General features: G+C 43.2%; 1 protein-coding gene across 1 annotated transcript in view; it reads left to right on the top strand.

Moving 5' to 3' along the window:
- The first annotated feature begins 48 nt into the window (after positions 1-48).
- Positions 49-25,428, top strand: part of wasf1 (WASP family member 1) — a 58,790-nt gene continuing 33,410 nt past the window's right edge. The window contains exons 1-2 of the mRNA XM_084000080.1: positions 49-418; positions 23,769-23,923. Of these exons, the coding sequence (XP_083856206.1) occupies positions 23,791-23,923 (133 nt within the window). The 5' untranslated portion in view covers positions 49-418; positions 23,769-23,790. The remainder of the gene's footprint in view (positions 419-23,768; positions 23,924-25,428) is intronic.

Genomic DNA, 25,428 nt, shown 5'->3' on the forward strand with positions numbered 1-25,428 from the left:
CGCTCTCGCGCCCCAACAATAGAGTGGTACGTACCATTATCACTGATTATAATGGGGACATTTTCCCGCGGATAAACATAATTTCACAACAGTTCCTTTAGAAAGACCATATCTGTCACACGTGGGTAAATCTGACGGGTGTTTTGTTTTACTACCGGACGTGTTGTCAGCTTGATTCGGCTCGGTTTAATGCCAATTTCACCAATATCTTGCCAGAGAATCCCTTTGGAAAAAAAAGTGCCTGGGCTCTTCTCCTCCTCCTCCGCCGCCGCCTCTTCCATCAGGAGTACATTTGATATCAGAGACAGTACAATCATGGATCCGACCCGGGGATTTAAAACCTTGGACACGGTGGCATGCTCTGCTGCTCAGTGAGGATGGACAGAAAATAAAGAGGAATTTTAACGAACATAATCAGGTAATTATCCGAACATTGTGTACTGAAGCCACGCTTGTTGTTTTTTTTTATTAGCTACTCTGAAATGTGACTTTACTAACGTTAGCTTAACCGTATTGCATCTTAACCACAGTAACCACTACTAAACTAACCCGAGTCACCATGTTGCAACCTTGGACTTATAAAACTGGAGCTGCTTGACTAAATAACGGTCTCGGTAATTCAACACTGCCTGGCCATCACTGGCTGCCACATTAACCCAGTGCACAGGTGACAAAATGTGGCAACGTTGACTCCAAAGTGGGCAAAACCTTGAAAGTACCCGGTCGTAGGTTTATTAATTAGTGGAGAGAAAAACAATGCTCGTATTTGTCACGGGACTGCTTGAAGGGTGATAGATGGCAAAGCTCAACATCTGCATGAGCTCCCGCAGCAGCAGCGTCTTGACATATTCAGACTGAGGAATATCATGTTGGTGAGAAACCAGAGAGCAAATATTTGCTTTCCCCCCGTAAATGATTTAACGTTATGGCAAAAAAATGAGAAAAGGGTTTACGTCTTACATTAGGTGAATTTTATTCGTTAACGTGTTGTGTTTGAGTTTCAGTGTGATACAGTATGATTAGGTAAACCGCTGGCATCGGCAATACGTGATTTAATTTTCCCACTAAGAATGCATTGACTTGCCTCAGAGAGCAGGATAGGAGCTGGGGTCTATTCCAGCCAGCTTGGTTTGCAGTCATGGGGGATGGTAGCCTTCAGCCCAGTGAAAATCATGCTTTGTGAAATCCGAAACCTTCTTTGTACTACTTCAAGTGCAAAAAAAAAAAAGAAAAAGAAAAAAAGTGGGCATGAGCAGCATTGTCCTTTTTGTGATTGTTGTACAGTGATCACCTATAATTGGTGTCTGCCTGAAGATATTCGTTGCATTACATGATGCCAGCTCACGTGGTGCTACATTAAACTCATCATATATTCTGCAGCTTGTCAAATGTAAGCACCAAATGAGAGCAGAGAGCATTGGATGCTGCTCTACAGTGAAGCCTGTTACAATAGAGAGAGAGAGAGAGCATCAGAAAAGTCTGTAATGGAAATGTGTGTTCTGATCACTGATTGGTGATGAATGAATCACCTTTGGAAACATCAGCTGCAGAGCCATTGATAAAAGTCTATGTAGACTACACTGCTGTGCCTGCTGCCTGTGACAGTAGATAAATGGCGCTGGTTTGTCACTCTAATGCACTAGAACTATATCAAACGCAGTGACGATACAGAGGAGACACATGAGGCTAAGTGTGGTGTAGATCAACTGGCGGCATGTGAAGCATAATGGTTTTATTTGTTTGTTTATTCATTTCCTAAATCCTCCTGTCAATTCAGATCAAATCTTTACCATTTCAAAAGAGGAAATTCTTTTATGCCAACATCAACAAATATGGAGAGATAGCTGATTTTTAGAGCTAAAATAAACCACACAGCTCTGTACACCTACACTGTCTGGAGCATATACACTGAAATCCATAGAGAAGACATTCCAAGATTTCATCAGGATATTGAATTGAACCAAGGAAATTCTAATACACATAATCTGAACCAAATGTGCACACTTCCCAGAAAAGTTTGCAGGGTTAAAGAAATGATTAATGTGCGAAATATATAATGGAGCATGTGGAGGTAGCTCCGACTCCGTGGACAAAATAGAGTAAGACCCCTTGCAGCTGTTACAATGATCAGTCTGCAACAGTGGCATCCACACACTCACATGACATGAGTGAGAGGAAGCTATATAGCCTGGATTTCACAACAAGCTCCCAGGGATCATGTATGGGCCTATGCATAAAACAGCGGACATATTGGCTGAATTTGATGTTGGCTTCAAGACATTATCCACTGTGTCTCTACTCCCAAAATGACATTTGCAGAACCAGTGAACCAAATTCACCCTCGCTCAGTTCTGAGAGGATGTGTGCTGAAGTATGTCTGTTGTTTGCCCCTAGTCCTCTTGCAAGTGGGCATAACCTCCTGGGCTTTTATTTTATACCTAGTTTCTTGTGCTTGCAGGGAAACATAACACGCTGGTGCAAATGTTGAAAGTCTCACCATGTAACTTGCACTTTGATACACGGATCTGCATGATAGGTGCTCAGTTTTACCCAGCGAATGGCCCGTACCTTCAGGTATAGTCCCAGAATAGAGCCGAACATATTGCCATGGTTTTTATCTGATGCCGTTTGTGAACTCTTTGCTGCAAGGGATGACATTCCTGCACAGTTTGCAGTTCTCATGTTTTTCTGTGTTTCAGAGGCCCCCGTGATAGAAGAGCTTTGGCATGCCTCCTGTGGAGGCTTTTGGACCTCTCTTATTTGTTGACATTGCTCTGATCCTCTGCCAGTCTCTGGCTTTCTCATGCTAGCAAGAAGAATATCTCTCTGTATCTCTCTCTCTCTCTCCCCCTTTGTCTTTTTTCCACTGAGGTTGAGTGGGGTGATAGGAGGACAGGCGGAATAACAGGGGCCATAATGAAAGAGCTTGTAGTAAAATGAAAAAAAGAGATGAGAGTAAAATGAGTGATGAGGAGGAGGAGGTGGGAGGAAGGTGGGCCAGAGATTCTGGGAAAGGCAGGGAGAGAAAATTAATGTGTGCGCCATGTGCAACGCCCCTTTAGGTGCCATTTAGTGGACACAGACAGACCTCCTATCTCCCAGCTGTTAGGATGCTCCAGAGGCTCCGGCACACAGGAGCTATTGTTCTCCCTCTTGGCCAGACCCAGCGCTCTATAATGCTGCTTCTGTGCGTGGTCTGAACCGCCCTGACGGAGGGACACCAGGGCTCAGTTAGCCCGTGTGACTAGTGCTTCTTGTGTCTTATAGTGCCACTGCCTCTACCACCTCCGTCCCTTCTTTGTCCATATAGATGTGTCCATCCTCATTCGTGATGTTTCGCTCGTAGACCGAGTTACCAGTGACTGTCTCTTGGTATTTCTTTCTGCTTTTTCACTCACTTTTTTCAATTGGTGATAATGTCCTCATTCTCTTTGTTCCACTATACTCTTCTCCACAACTCCAGGGACAGAAGTTGTTATAGAGGGGAAAATACTTTCTGGAACCTGAAGCACTAAAAGTACTATTTTATTTTTCTGTGATGAACAGATAAAAAAAAAAAAAAAACTCAAAATATTTTGAAGCTTTCTTATGTCACCTTTTATCCATCTCATCCATCTCCACATCTCTCCAATAGCTGCCATTCTGGCTCCTTGAGACTCTGTTTCATTCTCTCACTGTCAGCCAGGAGAGGAGAGACTGTTGACAGGGTCTCTCAATGAGTTGACATGAGATAGCTGAAATGGACTTGTCCGACTATGTCTCAGACGCTGCAAACAGGGAGAAAATGTGAAAGTACCAACCGAGCTCAGAGTTCTGCTTCTACACTGGATAAACTAAGCCTCATCTCTATGTCTGTGCCCTCTTTTTTCAGTTCTTTCCCTGTCTTAAGTTTAAAGTAGCACTAGCAGTTATTTTCTGTCTTCTTACTCTCTGACAGTTGCCTTGTGTTTTTGTTCGGTCTTTATGTCTCATACATTAGATCTAGCCTATACAGTATGTCCTTACTCATTGTGATGCAGCTGCCAGTGTTTTTGACCACAGCTGCTGTTCTTGAATATGCACAAAAGTTTTGTCACTTTAGGCTCTAATGAGCTTTAGAAAAGATTTGTCTTGTAAGGCGTTTTTTTTTTGTGTGTGTGTGTGAGTGTGAGTGTGCCAGTTGCAGCTTCGGGAATAAAAAGGGTATGCTCTTGCTTTCGAGGTTTAGAAATCATTTCAATTATTTAGACTGAGAATTTAAGTGTCACAACAACAGACTAAATCTGGTACAGAGTTTATAATACTGCCAAAACAAATCCTGCGGTATTGGCAAATATATAGTCAACAGCTACAGGTTCTTGTCTGTTTTCTACAAACTGAACAAAGAATGATTCATCAGTCAGTTAAATCCAGGTACTTGGTAAATGGCGTACCGCGGTGTCTTATGACTGACCTGGTTTCTGTTCTCAGCTGAAAGCCAAAATGAGCCACACAATGGTGTAAAACCATGGACTGCCGAGGCCATTCACCTGGTGTCATGTGTATGTTTGGATTGTAAACGTAGTCCGATATCTTCCTCAGCACAATGTGGCCTTAGTTTGCTTCAGGAGTGAATTGGATACGGGTTCTCCGCAGTCACTGTCAGCTCAAGCACCGGCAGTTGATGTGTGTATGTGTATGTACAGAGTCCATGGTTTGGGTATTCTTTGTGTTGACTTTTAAGCAAAGCAATTATAATGCAATGTAGCTGCCCTTTTAGGTCACCATCATATATTTCTGTTCTGTGCATAATGTGGCTCTAAATGCTGCCAGCAGACTTTAAAATGATCCCTGCAGCTGCACTCAGAGAATTTGTGTGTTTTGAATAGATTTGAATATGCAAAGTTTAGCAAAACTCCATGATGAGGAGCACAGCATGTTCCTTTTTTTCCTCCGTTCTGTCCTTCCCTCTCTGTTTATATCCGAGTGCTCTTTTCCTCTCCCCTTCCAGTGCTCCAGTCTCGTCTTTCCTCTCGTTCACTGATGGGTTCTTATTGAGCTGGAACGGCCGTTGCCCTGGTCATCGCCGTGATGTGTGATGATTGATGGAGGCTGGAGAAATGGGAGGCGAGGCACGGTTATCCCGTCGGTAGCTTGAATCCCTCTTGTCAGGACTCGGGCGTCAGGATTCAATTACAGACACACTGAATTTTCATTAGGATTTTCATAAGCACCCATTTTTCTTCTCCCGTCTTCTTCTTGCGCTGGGCAGGAGTACAAGGAATAGTAAGGGAGAGGTAATGAGAGAAAGACAGTGAAGGATTAGAGATAGGAATGAAACAGAAAGTAAAATGTAGTCGACTTTTATTTCTAGCACATAACGTACTACACACTTTATTTCTTGAATTTGTTGCCGTTAACAATTTCAGCCCTTTATTTTCTTGTCATGACTGTCTGGCAGAAACGATCTTTAAAAAAAAAACTGGGAATGTTTATAAAAATAATCTTTTGAAGAGGAAAAGAGCAAGGCCATTCGCTTGTGAAGGGACGCTGAAGAGAACAGTCGAAAGTGGTGAGAAAAGAGAATGGGAGCAAAGGGGGAAGTAGACTCTTAGTGTCCTGTGTGTTTGTCCACAGTTGCACAGCAGGGGTGCCTTTGCACACAGACAAATGCTGCCTTCAATTAAGAGCTAATATTTGGCTGTTCACTTACCGCTCACAGCAAGGATCCAGCTCCTCTTTGTATTTTCATGAGGCCGGAGCACAAGGCTCATCTGATTCGTGCTGGAAAGAAGCCCAGCTGGGACCGCGAAGGGTACGCTGCTCCTCTAGCTCAGATGATGAGGAGATTGGAAGTGGAGGCGAGCTCGCCTTCCTTTTTTTTTTGTCTTTGATGGTTAGCAGGAAATGCCAAATTCACTTAAACCCTACACAAAAAAAAACAGTCTCACTCAGTGGTCATTTCATCCGTGTTATCAACGCTTGCGATGCTGTCAGATCACCATAGGACAAATCATCGCTGCAGTGCAGAGGTCAGGTAGAGGTTAGGAAACTGTTACTGATGAAAGACACATCTGCTTAAGAGAGACAGTCAGCGGATGGAGGTTCTGCCTCAGTGAATAACGACACATTATAGTTTTCCTCCCTCCAGTCAGAGCTGTGCCAGAGGAAATGTAAAGACGCGGTGGTTGTAGATGTTTGTGCTTATACGGCCAGACCTAATCTAAACTGTGCTGTATTCAAATTTCAGCTGTATAATATTGAAATCAGAGCTCTCACATTAAGCTACGGGAAATGATCTGACACAATAGCAGTCTCTTACATAACTCTCTTTCATTTATAGACACATGCCCACAGCTTGGCGTGTGTCAAGACTACTGTTATATAACAGGGTGAAAACACTTTGTGGTTGTACATGTATATACATTAGGCCGGGGATGATAACAATCTGTAGCTAACAATCATCCATCCTTGACTTTGACACCATCCATAGGCGTCGTCTCCTCGTCCTTGCTCTGGAGCATTGGTGTACCAGTGTGCACTCATGTGTGTATGCATGAGGTCAGATGTGTATTCCTCTGCTTTTTTTTTTCGTGCTAGTGCTGTTGACTGGACCACAAGATGGCGGATGTGTGAATGTGATTCATTGCCTCGGAGGTCCAAATGTAGCCATTCAGCCGGCCAGCCAGCCAGCCAGCAGTGAGCCGGAGCTGTGAACCATCATCCTCTTGACATAGCTACTCCCTACAACACTGTTGGCTGCTTAGGATGGGGGAAAAAAAGGACACAATAAGATTTAAGGAGGACCAAGGTAGGGGTCAGTGTTGAGCCCCAACTAATTGAGTAGGTACATGTAGGTGAAACACAGAACAGACGTATAAGAACTTACCATTCACTGTGATTGGAGGATGATTCCCTTCCTCTGGATGGTGTCATCTGGCGTTGGCAGCTCCAGTGTTGTCTGACATGATATCTTCAATACATTACTGTTTATGTTCAGATTTGCTTGAGCTGTTGATGGCATTTCTATCACATACAACAAATGCTGCACTAGAGGATGCGGCGTCGTTTCTGTTGTTTTTAAACGTTTTGTGAATTTACCATTAAGGACTGAATTCTTCATGCAATTACTCTTGTTTTAGCTGCAAGTCTAAATCTTCAGTAAATCCTGCAGAATTCACAGTCAGTCGCACTTTATTTTCACCCCTTATTTGCACAGTCTCTCCATCCCTGCTGAGGAGAGAGGTGCACTTCACTGGCTAACATGCAGGGTACGCCTCGGATAACAGGTGTTCAGGCTGGTGCACCTGTTTGATAAGTAACACAGACATCTCACACATTCTGAAAGTGAATCTGAAATGAGGAGGGAAAAGGATCGGTAGGTCTTGCCCCTTCCCTCTGCGCTGCACTCCAAAGCAAAAAGCTACTTCATATATTCACTTAAAGTGTATGAATGTATCCCAAAAAATCTAAATGTTTCTCCCCAGCCTTCCTCCAACCTGTCGGTACAACAGGTGCATGTTTAAATTCAATAGAAACACGGCAATCATTTATTTAGAAACAGCCACAGAAGTGTGTTTACAAAGCACACAAGCATTCATGCACACACACGCGCACACACACACACACACTCCATTGCGAGCTGTGAAAGGAGCGCTGCATGAATCCTGTAAACAGCAGCAGATGGACTGCAGTAATAACAAGGCTGTCGTTTGGCAGGTGATGTTATTCGGGGCTTGTTTAGGGGCCTACATTAAACCAAGACGCCGCGAGGAAGAAAGGGCTGCATGATGGTGCAGTTTCTGATCTCGGATTAGGGGAATATTTTTGATTCATCCTAGCACCGCTCATTTGTGAGCATCGCACAATGGCTTCATTGTGTATGAATGTATGTATTAATAGGGACTGACCGATCTTTTTTTTTTCAGGGTCGATACCGATACAGATTGTTAGTGATCAAGGAAACTGATAACCAAGAACGATATTCACTTGCAGTAAAAATAGAAATATTATGGTGTCAGCATTTAGAATTAGACTGAATACAGTAAACAGTTTGTTTCTTTTTTTTTTGTACACTGTGAAAATCTGTAATATATAAACCTTATTTTTTTTGTAGAATAATACTTAAACTCCAACACAGATCTTGGTTCAGTGGGCGGGACATTGTTATACAGCTAAGAGCTAAGAGTTTATTTTATTGGTCATCGGTGAAAAAACGGCCGATACTGCTTATCAAAAAAATGCCGAATATCAGCCGATATTATCTGCCATGCCGATAATCGGTCTATCCCTAGTATGTATGTATGTATGTACTGTATGTGTAAAGTGTGTGTGTGTGTGTGTGTAAGTGTATGCACATTTGTCTTGGTTAAATGCCAGACCAGTGTTTGGAGTTAAACAAGCTTGGCGTGAGCGGCCTGGAGGGAAACCGTGTTCCTCCGGCTGAACAGTATAGCAGCAGCTCACATGTGTAAATCCTGCAGTGTAGGATGAGGTCAAGGGTCATCTCACTGTTTTGTGTGTGTGTGTGTGTGTGTGTGGTTATATAAATGTTACTGGTGACTTGAGGCAAGTGCCTGGTTTGTGTTCCAGAGCCTCTGGAGGACAGATAGGTGCCGACAGACAGGCCTGGCCTCGGCGCTGGGAGTTACTGCTTCTGCCACTGCAGAGGCTCTTCTTCCATCCGTCTCACTCTCCATTATTCTTGTCGTACTTCTTTTCGTGTTTATTCTCTGTGTCTCTGTCTTTTCTTCTGTGTCTCTCCCCTCCCCTCCCCTCTCCCTCCATCTGTTTCCTACGCGTCTACGCCACACTCCATCTCCATCCTACGTCCTACTTTACATAAGCTGGAGCTGCTTTCAAGGAGGCCAATGGCGACTGCCAGTTTTGCAGTGAACGTTACGTCTTGGTTGGGCCTCGGCATGTTGTCTGGGGCTTGACCTGGTTTACAGTGAGTTCAAACAAAGGTAATATATTACTATGGAAGAGAGGAAGCGGAAGGAGCAGGGCATTATTCACCAAGCCAGATGTTGCCCGAAGCTGCAAATTAAAATTTCCTCATGCAACGTGGATCAAGTGTAAGAATAGTGGAAATCTTTGATGAGGCTGATTTCAGTAAACCGTGCTCTCTCATTTCATCCAGATTGCCTAATCGCCACGTAGTCGGTTGCATTTTACACATTGTCATTGAATTATTATGAGCGCTCTCACTCTAAAGATTTCACAAGCATATTTTTATTATTATTATTATTAACACTCACACACTTTCTTTTTGCAAATCTCTCAGCTTCAAGTCCAACACAGTGCTGCTGTGTTTGCCACATTTTGCATGGATATCCAAGTGAAAATGAGGTCATGAAAGACGAATGCTTAACTCGTGTACTACATGACTGCAACATACCCACTTTGATTCCAGCTGGGGAACTTTCTTGCATAGCGTATCCTTTCTTTCTCATTTCCATTTGCAAATAAGGGCAAAATGAAAAAAAAAACAACAGAAAAGAGAAAAAGAACGTGAGGCTCTTTAACCATGGTAGAGAACAGGAGGAGTGACGATGTCTGGACATCTTAAAGCATGTAAATCCCCAAACTCTGCTCGCGGAAAATAGGAGAACAGGGTTGAGCGTGTCTTCCAGCACTTAATTGGTGTCAGAAATTATTCTAAAGCTTTGTGGAGTTTGCAAACTGGTGTAACAGTTCAGTCAGGTAAAGAGCTAAATTGTTATATAGTATGAGGGGGATCTGGGTCCGCTTCGGTGGTAGTGAGGTGAAGGGGCCCACCTGTGTGGCTAACAAGGAGAGATAGACCATGAGCAGACTGAGTAGTAATTGCAACACGACTGAGAGAGCTCCTGGTTCTCGAGCAATGCTCCTGTGACTGACTGTCAAAGGTATGATGACTTGTATACACACACAACAACAACAACAACACACACAGCGGTGGAGTGATGAGAGGAATGACAGACAAGCCAAAGTCTGAATGACCAGGATAGATAACAACAAGAAGTCATGTGGGAGCAGTGATAACAGCTGCAGTGTGTGTGTGTGTGTGTGTGTGTGTGTGTGTGTGTGTGTGTGCAGTCTGTCTCTTATGTAGTTAGTTTTGTACACAACACACACACACACACACACACACGCGCACACACACACACACTAGCCTCACAAAATACTGAAGAGGATACTGCAGGGACTTGAAATATGCCCACTGATAAGAGTGGGGAAAAAAAAGGAAAAGAAATGGAGGCAACCAGGAGGAGAGAATAGGGGAGTGAGGGGACTTTGTACCTGCAGGAAGAATTTGATTCGCTTCCCTTTCAAGATGTGTCGATTGGAGACAAGCAGAGAGCCTCACAATGCCCGGTGACGGCTGAAAAGCAAAGAGGGAGAAAAGGTACCGAGAGGTGCTTTTGTCTCCACCCTCTCCGTCCCATTGTCCCCCCTATCGCCTTCACAAGACACAAGACACCGCATCGGGCTTGATCTAATGATGAAATCTATATGGACGAGCAGAATATGTCCGCGTGTGTGTGAGTCAGCCAGCCGCGTCAGTAGATTGAAGAAGACCGCATTGTCTCGGTCGCAGCCCCAGCACTCAGTCTCAATCTAAATATAGCAAAAACTGAATCATAAAGACACAGTAAGTAAGTAAGAGTCTGCCACAATGTGAAAATCTCATCTCGCTCCTTGTAAAAAAACAAAAAAAAACTGCCTGCCAGGCACCGTGGATCAGTGTCTTTATCATTGTTCAATATAACAGCAAAGTAAGTGGATGACCGAGGCCTTAATTGAGTCAGTCCTCTATAGTGCAGTTAATACGAGCCTGTTAGGCCACATTTTGTCCTCTTTACCCCCCTCTTTGCTCTGCAGACACATCATCCTTTCCTTTCCCTCCCACAATGACATCCTTTCCTTTACATTTGCATGCAAGAGAATATTCACCGCACGGTTTTTGCCTCGCAGTGGCATGTTTAAAGCGTATAGCTGTCAGGACCGCGTGTGGGTGCACAGGGCGGAGGGTGGTGTAGGGGTGCTGACATGTCATGAGGACATAGGTCACGTGACGCCTGCAGCTGACCCTTTGACCCCTAACGAGCGCTCTGTTTCTATAGATAGAAGAAGCTCCTGAGGACAGTGACCAACCGCTGCCTGTTTAGCTACCAGGGAGAGAGAGAGAGAGAGAGTTTGTGTGTGTGTGTAAATGTGTTGGGTGATGATTTAGTAATGTAGCCTGGATAATTTTCCAACCAGATTTGTATTTGTTTAATGAATAACTAGATGATGATTTTGTTGTGTTTTTTCTTCTTCTTTCTTCTACATGGCCTTGCTGATTTTGGCAGTACCGTAGTTGTTGGGTGATGCATAACAAGGAGGTGCAGAGTTTCCACATAATTCTGAGGTCATCGAGAAACTGTCCGATGAGGTTTAACAATGACGTGACCACCTGCTTTTTTTCTGATTTAGAAAAATGTTCAAAAATGAATGAAGACTTGATCAAACCAGAACTTGTTGTTGCGTAGTGGTCAGTCCTGCTGCTCTGCCTACTACTGGCACTGCCTCCAGACTCCTTACAGCAAGGGCACTTTTACCGACCAACACCACCCAGCACTTTGTTACAGATTCGTCTCTCGTGCATAAACTCTGCGACGTAGCACAAAAACTCAAGAGGTTTGCACAGCTGCCCTGGGCACTGTCTGATCTGTCCAGTTTATCCCACAAATCCACCCCCCCCCCCCTCACCCTCTTGTCTTTTTGTCTTCGCATATCCACCCCAGAGTTGCTGCCAAGTCCCTAAGTTCACTGAATAGTAGTGAATAGGTTGTTGAATTCATTGTTGGAAGGAAATTCACCCTGCTTAATCAGCGTTGTTTTTATGAGCACACTCATCGCAATGGTACCTACAGTAGGTTTCTGTTTAGATAGTTTCCACATTCAACATTATGGAAAGTTTGGATTCAAGATAAGATTTCTGCTGCAGGCGAAAGTCCCTACTCTTGTTTTGTAACAACAGCACTGCTGTTTTAATGCAAAGTGTTGATACGTTTTATCTTTGGTTTTCATTTTTACAGATGATATCCTTTGAACATTATTTTTTTTCCCTCTTAGGGCCACTCTCTAATCTTAAAGAGATTAGACAGAAAACCTAATTCATTAAGTTTAGATTCAATTATGATGAACATTTAAAAGAAAAGTTAATTGGTTGGTATTAGAAGTATAGCCAGGCTAATGTCAGCACCTTTTTTTCCCCAAAGTGAAAGGTTTTAAAAGTTCCTGTGTTTACACATTTCCCTCTTTGTGCGAAAGGCAGTAGTGCATGAGAGACTGAAATACACTTTGCCTCCGAGCTATACCACCAGACTGTAAAACCGCTCCTCTTTTCATTCTCCGACCGTGACATTATTCAGAGATGTACTGTAGATTATAGAAAATGGATAGAAGAACAATAGAGAGGTGTGATAAAGCAATGGAAATGAAAAGGTGTGCACATCTGAGCACTTCAGATCCATTTGATTCAAAGTGTAATTTCTTTTGACGTGCCGCCCTCTGGGATATTTACTGCAGTCAGATGAATGTGAAACACAGTTCATCACAGTACACTGAACAGCACTGAATCACAATAGCTATACTATACTATACTATACTGCAATATAGTGACAAAATTGCAGTTATGAGGTAATGCTGCTACTCCAGAAATGGGAGAGCCTCTTTCGTTATCCTGCCTCCCCTGGCCTGAAACACAGAGCCCCTGGTGTGGGCATTGATCTCAATGAGAGACGATGATCTCTCTCCCTCTCCCTTTCCCCAGATACCACCCACGCTTTTTTTTTTTTTTTTTGTATTTTCTCTTTAACTCTGCCTCAAGCTGTCGCTCTGTCTTTCCCTCTCCCTCACTTTCTCTGCTGTGCCTTCCCCTCTACACCTCTGGACAACCTTCATCTCTCCACAGGAGCCCGGAAACTTTTTTTCTTTTTTTTTTTTTTAAAACTTGCCACAGAAGGTGATGATGATCTGCTCCTCTTGAGACTTATACACCCAGAGTCACCTTCTGGAGACTTGGCCCATCTTCTGTGACAAAGCCGCTGTGTGTTCATGAGGGGCAGCAACAGCCTTACATTATCTATTGACTACACAATGAGGGAACGCATTGACTCAAGTTTCACTTGGCAGTCACTCACATCCACTTTATTTAAGTGTTTTACCCTCCTAACTAGCCTGTTGGCTGGCTTGAGTAGCTCTCCGGTGCCTTGGGTTTGTGACCATGCATGTTGTGCGCCTGCTTTTTGGTGATTTTTTTTTTTTTCTTCTTCTTCCATGTGAGCAGACAGGGGTTGACGCAGTGGTTAGTTTGTGTACATGTCCTTCACGTCTGTATGAACAGCAAGGGAGTCGGTATAATGAAATTTCCCTCACAGGCCAAACAAGCGCAGCTGCACAGTGCGAGCATGCAGACATTTATTATTGAGCAGCAGGCTTTCATTATTCATAGCAGTGGGTTTCTGTGCACTCAGCAGATAAACTTCTTTGAGTCTGTTTGTTCATCAGACACTCTACTCATTGATGTTGGCACACAGACCTCCATGAATATGTAGTTGTGCATGTCTGCAGTGGAATGTTTGCTAAATGAATGTCTAAAGCAAGTTATTCCCTTTGTTAGAAATGCAGTGTGTCCAGCAGATTCATCATTGATATAGCTCTGAATGTGGTGTGGTGAAAAGAAGTGTATTATTTTTTAATTCTTGGACATAGAAAATAGGCCTACTTGATGAAAGGTTTGAAGATGTTTTGATACTTTGATGTCTTCTCCGGAAGGTAGTATTTCTATAGATTATTGCAATAGCAATATAAAATGTGATTCATAGTGACTGCCTTAATACACTGATTAAATGAAATAAACTAGAAAATCTCCAACTAGCAACACTCGTGGATTGTGAATTTGCATTTTCAGCAATCAGCATTGTAGTCGGTGTTCAATCTTGTTGTCTGAAGCAGCAAAAAGTGCAAGTAAAGTTCCGAGTATTGGCTTTGTGTGTTGTAATTAATAATTATACATGATTATTTCATAGTGTGGCAAATGTGCAGGTGACAACTTGTCCACGAGAGCGTTTTGGAGTTGTTGGATTGTGTATTTGATGAATTTGATGAGCTACAGGAGACCTGTACCATTCGCATCCATTGTGTTCGCTGAGCAGCTCGCGTCTCTGCCCCGCATATCTCAAAACAACATGCACCGATAATTAAAGGTAATGAAACTATCCTATAGGGGATTGTGGCAATAGGCGAATTTGCCAAAAATGTTGAACTATCCCTTTAAACGTTACTACAAGTGCCGACCGGGCAACATAACTGCCAAGAAAGCAAAGGCAGCCAGTGGATCTGTGCCATCTGAGTAGCGTCTCAGTGCCAGCCTTCCAGGATGCTCACTTTTATCTGTGTTGACTGTCAGGAGGAGAGGTAGTAGGGCACAGTGCTGGATAACTACCTTGCATCCCCTGCTGGATTGGGACTTCCACATGTACATGAGAAATGGCTGCAAACTGACTTGCAGGCTCAAAGTACCGAACTCAGGTGAAGAAAAGGAAAAAAAAAATACAACAAGCAATTCTGTAGCTTGGGAAAAAAAGCTTCCAACACAACACAGCCATTGCTTATACAGAAGTTGGACAATGTGCCAAGGAGAGTATCATGAGAAATACTGTGCAGTCAAAATAAAAAGTCAGAGTTATTGAGGCGAGGAAATAAGTTTATTATGTACTGGTATCCCTTGCTACAAGCACTCTGTAAAGTTTCCCACAACTGGCAAACCTAGTTAGCATAGCTGTTTGAGCCCAGCCTGACAGCACCGGTGCTGCAGGTGTATTTTTAGCCCAGGAAGAGATGTGTATGTGTGTGTGTGTGTGTGTGTGTGTGTGTATATGTTATAGCACCTCAACTGGTGCGGGCCTGCAAGGTGTCATCTCACCGCTGAAGGGATTCTGGCTGGTACAGAAGAAGAAGGCAGGAGGGAAGACGCACTGGCACATGCCATAATATGTTCTGCCAACATACGTGGTGCTGTGATGTGTAGGGAGCAAGGTGGTCTCACATGGAGGGGTGGTGGATGTGTACAGGTTGTTTTAGAGATATTGGCCCACTACTATATTTGCATAGAGCCTGGATGTCTGAGAAATGCAACATGATCAGTGTGTTTTTGCGCGTGTTATTTGGTTCTGCACATGTGCACCAGGGACCTCGTTCTGTGCAGATGTGCCAACTCTCCTGTCAAATTCGACAGCAGCAAAGCATTAAGACTACTAGGGTATGCTCAGAATTAACCAGGTAAAGCAAAAAAAAAGAGTTGGTAGCTGTTCAGAGTTACCACTCCCAAAAGTGGAGGGGCAAAGCCGCTCTAGAGAGAGAGAGAGGTGAGATGCAGTGCACACTTTTAGACAATCCTCAAAGGAATCCATAGTATTGCACAGTTTTACATGCAAGAAAAAGTGACTGAAGTACATAGGTCTGTGAAGAATTTCAAAATGTTGACTTCCTTACTTTACTTTAGCTCACCTCTTCAGTTCTTCCGTGAAGTGGCTGATGCAGGTACCCAGCTTATGCCCAAAAGGATCCGGGGAGATGTTCTGAGATGCAGTGGAGGCGCTGGAGCAACGTGGGGTATCTGACAAGTTTTACAGCGATCTTGAGTTCAGCATCAGGTCTTTGCTTTTACTATTTCATCCTGAAACAAAACTCATTTTTTAAAAAACTTTCCCAAGGACATCCGATTCAGTTACAGCCACGGCAAATAAAGGATTTTATTATCTTGTGATAAAAAGTGTCTGGGCATTTGAGCTGCTTTAAAGGGAATACAGATGTAATTCCAGCCATATGTGCTAATGAGAGAGGAAATGAAAGAACAAATAGCAGTTAAAAATTCATAGCTGCCTCATTAGAATAACAAAAAAAGATGAGCTAGACATTTTATTTCTTCTCTTGAGTCCCTGCAATCGCAAAGTATTTTAACCAGCTAAAGGAAACATCTCCTCGTCTGATCATCTGTGAGTTTGACAGTGTAACCCCCTCCCCTCCAGTCTTAGTTTTCTTTGGAAGCTGAGCTGTGGTAGTTGTCCTGCTCCACATCTCTGCATCACTGATGTAAACCAGCTGCTGGTGAACTTTGCCAGTTTGATCCCTGCTCTCTCTCTCTCTCTCTCTCTCTCTCTACTCTCTCTGCCATTGGCTGCTGTGGCTCTGCCAACTTCCTTGATTGGACGTCTGTGTTTTTGTGTTTGCAGCTGCTCGTAGTGCAGAGCGAATAAGTTCCCCCCGAAGCACTGGACAAAGGACAAAACATTCAGGCTAATTTGATCGAGAGAAAGGCAACCATCCTCAAGCTGTGACTTGGCTCTGAAAAAATAGTTTTAGACGGAGAGAGAGCAGCACAGTATTGTAAATTACTTAGTTTTAGGCATTCATTGAGTGAGTGTGGCACTAAATAACTCCTGGCTCTTGACTGACGTGTGGGTCTTTTCCAAGAAACTGAATTATTGACCCTCACAGGTTGTAATAAGTAAAGGACAAACCGACAGCCCTTGGAATTGCTTCTATGTAGTCAATCTATCTATTCCGAGAGTATCCACAAATCACAGATCCAATATAATTAAAAATCTTATACATTTCTTACAAATGTTAGATTCTATAAATTAGAATTATTGCTACAGTATATAGGAGCTTAGAAGTACTGGAAAGATGTGATATGATAATAAATATTTCTAGGCCATATCCTGGTTTTGAAAGTATTTAATAAAAGTATACTTTTGATTAAAAGTCATAAATTTGAGTCGGTGAACGCTGCAGAAGCCGTGCAACCCAGTATGTGGTCATATGAGTCCATGGACCCTTGTGTTGGATTCTGTTTAATGGTGATCCAGCGAGAAAATCAGACCATGAATTTTGCATCACTTAATGATGACATCTCTCTCGATGGAGAAGGTGGAGGCCGTTTCATTTCGATTCCAGCCAGCTCGCTTTCGGTGGTTTCCAGCTAGTTGCTTTCTCTATTGCTTCTCTCCTCTTGTGAATTTTTCCAGTTTCATGGGAGCAGCGAGTGCGACTGTGAGGGCAAACCAGGGCTATAGAAGAATTGCAACACTGCTGGATGGTTAGTTCGTTGTGCTCTCTGGACATGCAGCGCCTGTTCATGTCATGTTTGCTAATTTCTTGCTTTCTGGACCGAAATAATTCCATCTGTGACTTACAAAATAAAACCACAGGAAACTCTGGTTATGTGTGTGTGTGTGTGTGTCTGTGTGTGTGTGTGTGTGTGTGTGTGTGTGTGTGTATCTAATCCCGGCTAATAGCGTATCAAGGGGTCTGGTGTCTCCTCCAGGCCCTCCAAATAAAAGGCCCTTGACCTCCTCTCTATTGAGGGGTCTGCAGCCATATTGTGCGGCAGTATGAGAGAGTAAATGCTCCATTAGGATTCATTTGAGCCTCTAGTTGGACATATTGTCCCAAGTGCAATGAGCCGCACCACTGGAGGCCTCCCGCTCGCCACTGGCACGTGCCGTCCCTCACCCTGCTTTGTGTTCAAACACAATGAGCGAGCAGCCCCCGGTCTCTCTCTCTCCCTCTTCCTCTCCTTCTTCCTCTTCTCCTTCTTCTTCCGTCTCATATTGAATTCATTTATCATTTGCTATCACTGTTTTGACACATCGCCCTGATCTTAGCTCATTCAGCTTCCTCTCCCCTTCGCCCTCCCGCCCGCCCCCCTTACCCCTGCTTCCTTTGTCTTTTCCTCTCTTGGGATATTATAAAAGTGACCAATGACATCCCACTGCAGGCGTTGCCATGGTGATAAGTGACAGCGGGAAGCACCACCCAAGATGAATGGACAGTAAAAGTAGCAAGACAGTGGTGAAGTGGTAGTGTAGAGGAGGGAGGAGGCTGGCAGGGTGGAAATAGAAGACAGGAGGGGGGTTAGCAGGTTGTGCAGAGAACATCCCTGTTCATTTGATACTTGTGTACGGCCTTTCCGTATGTTAATGACGAGGCACAGCCAAGAGAACAAAAGAACAAGAGAAGTTCTCGCTCGATTCAATCAGGATCAAACTGTAAATGGACCAAGTGTAATTTTCTCAGTGTTAGCTCTTGTCAGTTCTGTCATCTACATCCTGGTGGTTTTTTGTGCTGAATAGTCGGGGAATTTGTCTCACACTAATCACCAGGCAGTCGTAAATGCCTCGTACGCTTTCGGCCCCAATAAAACGCTGTGGGATCTCTGCAGGGCGCCACGGACGTCACTGACTGTGATTGACCATTAGCTAAAAAGTGAAAACGATCTGTTTGTTGGTGTGGTGGTGTGTGTGAGAATAATTGTCAAACAGCCGAGCGGAAAAGATCCCACGCTCACCCAGCCAGCTGTACATTTTTTAAGTCTACTACAGGGTTTTAAAGTTAGCGCAGTCAGTGGACATGGAGAGTTTAGGGAAGTGGTGTGTGACCAGAAGTTTCTAAACCCCTTGGATTTGCTGTGTAAGTCTGGTCAGGAAAGAGCCAGGGATTACGGTGTCTGCTCAACATTTAAATATATCTTTTTTGACTTGACGTGGGATCATCATTCAGTCTGGACGTTATAAACCTTTATATCCAGTTTGCGCAGTGTCATTTGTTGTGTTCAAAGACTTTTCCAGTGTGATCGCTTCGTATGCAAACTTGGTCTGCAGTGCTGATAATCCAGGGTGATTTCAAAGGCCTCTGGATTCACAGATACGCAAAAGATGATTCACAGAGATGTGAATGCTGGATGGTTACTGTTATCAGGTCTGAGTAAGTAGTAACCAATTCTTTCTGCAGCCCCTGACACTTTGAGGAGCGTGTCGCTATCACCGTTATACGCTTGTCCGTTAAAAATGGTCTATAATGCTGGAAATCAATGTCTTTCTCTCTCTCTCTCTTTTGTCTTTTACTCTAACATTAAAGGGATAGTTCACCCAAAATTCAAATTTTCCTCATTATCTACTCACCCTCATGTCGACTAAGGGTTGGAAGAAGTTTCAGAGTTATCCTCTGAGTTACAGGGGGGCTCGGCGCATGAATTGCATGTCCATATGACGGTTGCGAACGGGGCTCACTTTTCTTTGTCCAAAAAGACACACCAAAAAACATCCAAATACCTCCATAGTGCTCGTCTGTAATGTCCCTCTTGTATTGAAGCCCCGACATGAGAAATTGTTCTGAAAAAAATTAAATAAATCTATATAAGCTTGTTTGTAGTGTCAGTGCACAGAGCAGTGAACTGAGACACTGGGAGCTTCAGCTAGACAAATTTTTTTTCGGAACAATTTCTCATGTTGGGGCTTCAATACAAGAGGGACATTACAGACGAGCACTATGAAGGTATTTGGATGTTTTTTGGTGTGTCTTTTTGGAGGAAGAAAAGTGAGCCCCGTTCGCTACCGTCATATGGACATGCAGTGCTGCACGGAGCCCCCCCTGTAACTCCGAGAAGGCACGGAGGACTCTGAAACTTCTCCCAGCCCTTAGTCGACATGAGGGTGAGTAGATAATGAGAAATTTGAATTTTGGGTGAACTATCCCTTTAAATATCTCTATAGATGATGTGTAAATGTTTTCTCATGGGAACATATGAGAAAATGACAGCACCGTTCTCATGGGAATGGTCGCTGTCGTATGTCATCTTGTCATAGTATGGTATGGAAATCTCAGTGGACAACTGCAGCGTGTGTGTGTGTGTGTGTGTGTGAGAGACGTGTGTGCCTTTGTGGTATAATGGTGCTTGTGTGCAGAGAAAACCTTCCCTCCTGTGGATACCAGCCTTGAGTTAACTTATGTCCAATCAGTGGAGCAGCAAATGCATGCTGCAGTCATTCATCACACACACAAACCCTTATGCGCTGTACAGAGACAGATACAGGAATATTTTTGAAAGGAAAGGAAAGTTAACAGTGTTAGAGTAAGACATCCCATTATAAAGTAAATAGGTGTCATCCTAAGGTTGTGTTTTTTTGATAACCTAGTGACCTTGCTTTCACAAACTAGATCCACAATAGCGATGAAACTAAAATGACCCCGTGGCTCAGATGTAGAAATACAGCACTCACTAAATAAAAGAGAGACAAATCTCATTACTGACTTTATGATTTTGTGCGTGACTTTGAGCCACAGAACCTCTACACCGCTTAAATTTCACCGTGGCAATTTAGAATCATTCATAAATCTCTACTTGAGATCAATAGAGGAAACTGTCAACACCTCTGCTATTTGAAAAGCCCACCCTGAGGAGCACAGGTTGGCAGAATCAATATCATCTCTTAACACCCATTTCTATGTGCTTTTATGTTATGTGGCTTTGAGGGGTTGGAGCAAAATGATGATTCTCTTTCATCTGTTGCCACTTTGTTTTTGAATCCATCTTCCCCCCCCCCTCCCCCCACCCTATGACAGTGTCTTTCCATCCATGAAATGTTTGTTTTCTATAAAAACAGAAAATGGAGCGAATAGTATTCCTTTAAATGTGTAGTCTCTTTGTCTCCTACTTTGTTTTCCCTTAAAATGGTTGTTTCATCGCCCGTGTCATCTGTCTTCCACTTCCCCTTAAAACATCGCTTTTATTTTCCCAGTTTAGACAAATCTGTTCTCTGTCATCCGCAGAAATAACTCATATGACCCGCTCGGTCGGAGGAAAAAGTTGCTAAGAGGACAAAACATTCCTTTTATGAGGAGATGAGACAAGAGAGGAGCCTTGAAGAGGGAGGGATGAGCACAGAGGGGAAGGGGGTACAAAGACAGTGTGAGCTTGCTTGCAAGATTTGTCAGCGTCTGTGTGTGTGTGTTTGTGTGTCAGAAGTGCACACTCATGGCAGAGAATACACAGAGGGATGATTTACTGATTTCATTTTATTTTTTGCCTCCCTGTTTTTCTGACTTTGTGTCTTTCTGTGCACTTGTATTCCAGGTTTTATGCTGAATCTCATAAAGTGAACTCATGAGGTGAATAACAGCCAAAAAAAATGTATTGATTCCTGATATTGAATCCACGTTAATCCCCAAGAGAGTCAGGACGAAGACTGTGCAAAGATCTCAATTTGAAGAACATTAGATTCATCATTTATGAATGATTATTATTGATGTGTTGTATATGAAAGAAAAGCTTGACATTTTGGGAAATGTGCTCATTTCCTTTCTTGCTGAATGTCAGATTGATACCAGCAGTGTTTTTACGGACCACCAGCGCTTAAACTCACTAGTTTGGATGTTGTTTCTTTGATCCATAAAAAAACTGAAGTGTCAAAACAAACAACTGATTGCTTTTTGGGAGGTTGTGTGCCTTACTACTTTTTAGTCGGGGCCCACTTGGCCTGCTACCAGCAGAGACTCCAAGAAATTAGTGGTGTATTGTTAAATCAATCAATTCAGTCAATCTTTCGCAGCGCTTTGGCAAGGAACTGTATTTCCTTAGAAGCGGCTGCTGTCTTGGATTTGAGATTGCGGTGTTGGGTGTCAATGTTAAACATAAACACAGCCACAGTCGCGTTTACACCTCCACCTTGGCAAGCGATAGCTCAGGGGTTTAACCTCCTTTACTTAGACCACCAGAGGCTGAGAAAAATGTCAGTGTGCATTGGATCGCGAGATGATCCCAATCAGGAGGGAATGGAGCGTGTGTCTGTGTGTGTGTGAGAGAGACTGTGAGGAAACAAAAAAAAAATCTGTGAGGAGTAGAGAGGGCTTCTTGTTATTTTGGAGGTGGGCAGGGCTTTGGCACTCTGTTTGGGTTTGTGTCACACTAACATCACCCTCACACCTCATTCCAACCACTTTAACGACGGCTTCGAGAGAGGTGTGCGCTCTCGTTCTTGCCTTTTATGGCAACCGATGCCCCCATTTAAGTTGATTCCAAGATGAATCACCTTAACAAAGCCTTTTACTGGACTCTCCTCTCTCTCTCTCTCTCTCTCTCTCTCTCTCTCTCTCTCTCTCTCTCTCTCTCCCTCTTCCCCCTCTAACCATCCCCGAGCTGGGCCACTTCCTAGAATAGCACTTCCCTGCCCTACATTTTTATGGATATGGTCAATAATCATGTTTATTCCTCAGCGACAGCAATACCGCTAAAAATACGGCAGGGATATTAAAAGAACCAGATGTCAATTAAAGTTTAATCAGCGCTTTAACGAGGCCTTATCATTGTCAATCACTCAGTCTGTCTGAGCACCTGATCTCCACATCAATGGACATGTTTCCTCTAATTAAAACCAGGCTAACAGTGGAGAGACAGGGGCTGGTGTTTCTCAGCTCTCACCTTTCAGCTTCACGTTTTCAATCAAGTTGCTTTCATGTTTTTTTTTTTTTCATTTATATTTAATCGTTTACTTGCGATTGTAATTTTTTTTTTCCATGCTAGTGTCTTGGCTCCTAGTAAGACAAATATCAGGGGTTGCTTCAGACTGGTATTGGATGGTTTGGTGCAAATATGTCTGTTGTGGTATTAAAGCAGAAGTAAGTGGTCCGGTCGTTTTCGCTAATGCTGCGTTCCAGGCAGGCTTTTGAAATCGTAAATTACAGCTTCAAGTCACAACTTACGACTTTGTAGCGTTCCAGGCAACCCACTCGTGTTTTTCCGACCTGTTTTACCGACCTGTTTTACCGGTGAAAGTCACTATAACGGCCACTCGTAACTTCCGACCGGTGAACTCGTACCAGATCGAACTGGTACGACTTCACGGTCGGAAAAATACGAGTTTCCTTGAACGCACCATAACAGTCCTCGTCCCTACGTCGCCACATTCACGGCGTCCCTTGGCTGCACACACAGCCCTGCATGCCGTTCTCTCTCCTCATTGGATAAAAACTGTAGGATACGATAAATGTTTTCTCCTCGACTCAGAGCAGAGCAGAGGGACTGAGAGACCCGTGTTTCAGACCAAACACTCTATGTAAGTGATTGCTGTCGGAAGATATAACTATTTAAGACTTATATTAACACAAATATATCACTCACTTCTGCTTTAATTGCAATCACCTTAGTAATCCCTAGATGGTAAATATGGTAAACATTACACCTGCTCTACATTAGCATTCTCATTGTGAGCATATGCTAAAATTCACAGCCTTACAGAGCAGCTAGCCTAGATGTACATTCTTTGACTGGTTAAGAGTGTATTGTGGCTTTTAAGGTACGTTAAGAATAAATGGGTACATTAAGAGCATCTGTTATAATTTCTGTAAAACACATCCTGGTCGTGGATTATGGCAGTTCTGTGGTTTTGTTTTTGCTCTCGGTGTGAATGGAGGAGAACTGGGCCTAAGAAGCCCTGCACTGCAGCCTTAATGCCATTAGCATGGCTGAGTGGGCAGACAAAGTGCTGAGGTATGTTAGCCTGGCTATGCATGATGAAAAGGAAAAGACAGTGCTAAGTCAGTGAAACAGATGAGGCAACATGGCTGTTAGCAATGTCAAAACGTTTCTTCCCCGCTGTTCGGCTGCATTTTATATTTCTCTCCAGGATCCTGTTTAACCGTCCTCCTCGCACTGTGTTCAATCTCTGCACGCTCTTTTTACCCTTCAACCCACAGCACGTTTCATCTTTTCTTTCATCTTTCTCTTCTATACTAATGGTTTTCTCGGCCTCCCTCAGTAATTCTGGTACCATTAGCAAAACAATAATTTAACCAAGCGTTTTCTCTTCCTCCTCTTCTTGATTTTTGTGATTTTGCAGCTTCAATTGTGAACCCAAGTATCGGTGCACTAATGAAGTTTTGTCTCTCTTTTTTTTTGTTACCTCCTCCTTCTTCCCCTCCTCCGCTCTGTCCTCCTGTAGTTAGCGGTGTTGCAGCAGAAGGATGCCGCTGGTGAAGCGCACCATCGAGCCCAGGCACCTGTGCCACACGGTGCTGCCAAGAAACATCAAGAACGAGTTGGAGTGTGTGACTAACATCTCCTTGGCCAACGTCATCCGCCAGCTCAGCAGCCTCAGTCAGTAGCACAAGGACACACACGGACACACACACATGATTCAAACACAGAGACACACGCAGACAGCATACATACAGTACCATACATCCACAGCTGGCCATTCTGCTGTTAGACACTGAGTCAGCTCGTCAGTCAGTTCTCAATGTTTACAGTAAAATGAATTAAACATAAAAGTACATTAAAGGAATCTGAATGATAATATTTTCTATATTTTTTTCGACTTATGCTTGATAATCCTCCTCACAATTGTGTATTGTGAAGTAAAGTTTGTGAGGAATCTGTGCTGCTTAGTTTAGTAATGAGCTGTTTGATAATATGTTTGATTTTATTGTTGCAATTTTAATGAAAAACAACAAAAAACAAACAAATAAAATCTATATGTATGCTAAATTAATAATCACTTGATTTATTTTATTTTATTTTAGGATATTTGGTATTTCTAATGGAAAGTCTTGGGTTTGAAAGTACATGGTCATGACTGATCTGCTATAGCATTGACAGGTACAGTAGGTGTCTGATAATCATTTAGCAGGGCAGAAGACAGGGCACACACTGAAATATCACACAACTAGAACACTAGTGCAAAATGTCCCAGTTTTCGTCTGGTTTAATCTGTAGCTTTGTTATTTCTTCTAACTCTGGTATCACACACACTTGTCTGTGGTAAAACATCTCCAGCACTCACATCTCCATCAGAGCAGTCAGCCTGCAACAGCAGCTCCACAGGGATTTACAGTCACTACTGACACAGCAGTTCTCCAGCTCTCAGTAACAGCGATCACACGTGTTAGAGCCTTGTTGCTTTACGTAGAAAAACACCAACAATTTTGGTTCCTGTGATTGGACTTCAGCTTTTCTTTCTTTAAAACATAATTTACTGTAGGTGTTACAGTGTAGATGAATCCCCAATCAACTGATGTGAAACATAGCAAAGAGCAAGAGCAGGTGAAAGTGAAAATCCGTTAAAGAGCGTTAGACAATTAACACTTTTTTTTTAAATTTTTGCTAATTTTTTTTACTTTTAACACTTGGTTTTTGGTTATTATAGCCGAGTCTTAAAGGGATAGTTCAACATTTTGGCAAATTGGCCCATTGCCATAATCGCTATAGTCATAGCAGTAGGTTCGTTACCTTTAATTGTCGGTGTAAGCTATTTTTAGAACGGAGGAGCGGAGCGTCAGGCTGCTCAGGGCTACGCTATGGAGGCTAATGGGATTTCTTGGTTTTCCTCATCAAACTCATCAAATACACAACCCAACAACTCCAAAAGGCTGTGGTGGACAAGTTGTGAGCTGCACAATCACCACGCTATGAGATAATAATGGAACGTTACGAGACGGAGCTGTTTTAGAGGTAAATTCATGCAAAACCGCTGATGCGCGTTGCGTTCAGGGACAGTTTTTCAGCAAGCAGACTCTGTATTTACCCTGTATTTACCTCGAAAACGGCTCCGTTTCGTAACGTTCCATTATTATCTCATAGCGTGGTGATTGTGCAGGTCACAA

Source organism: Trachurus trachurus (genome assembly GCF_905171665.1).
Source record: "Trachurus trachurus genome assembly, chromosome: 24".
NCBI lineage: Eukaryota > Metazoa > Chordata > Actinopteri > Carangiformes > Carangidae > Trachurus > Trachurus trachurus.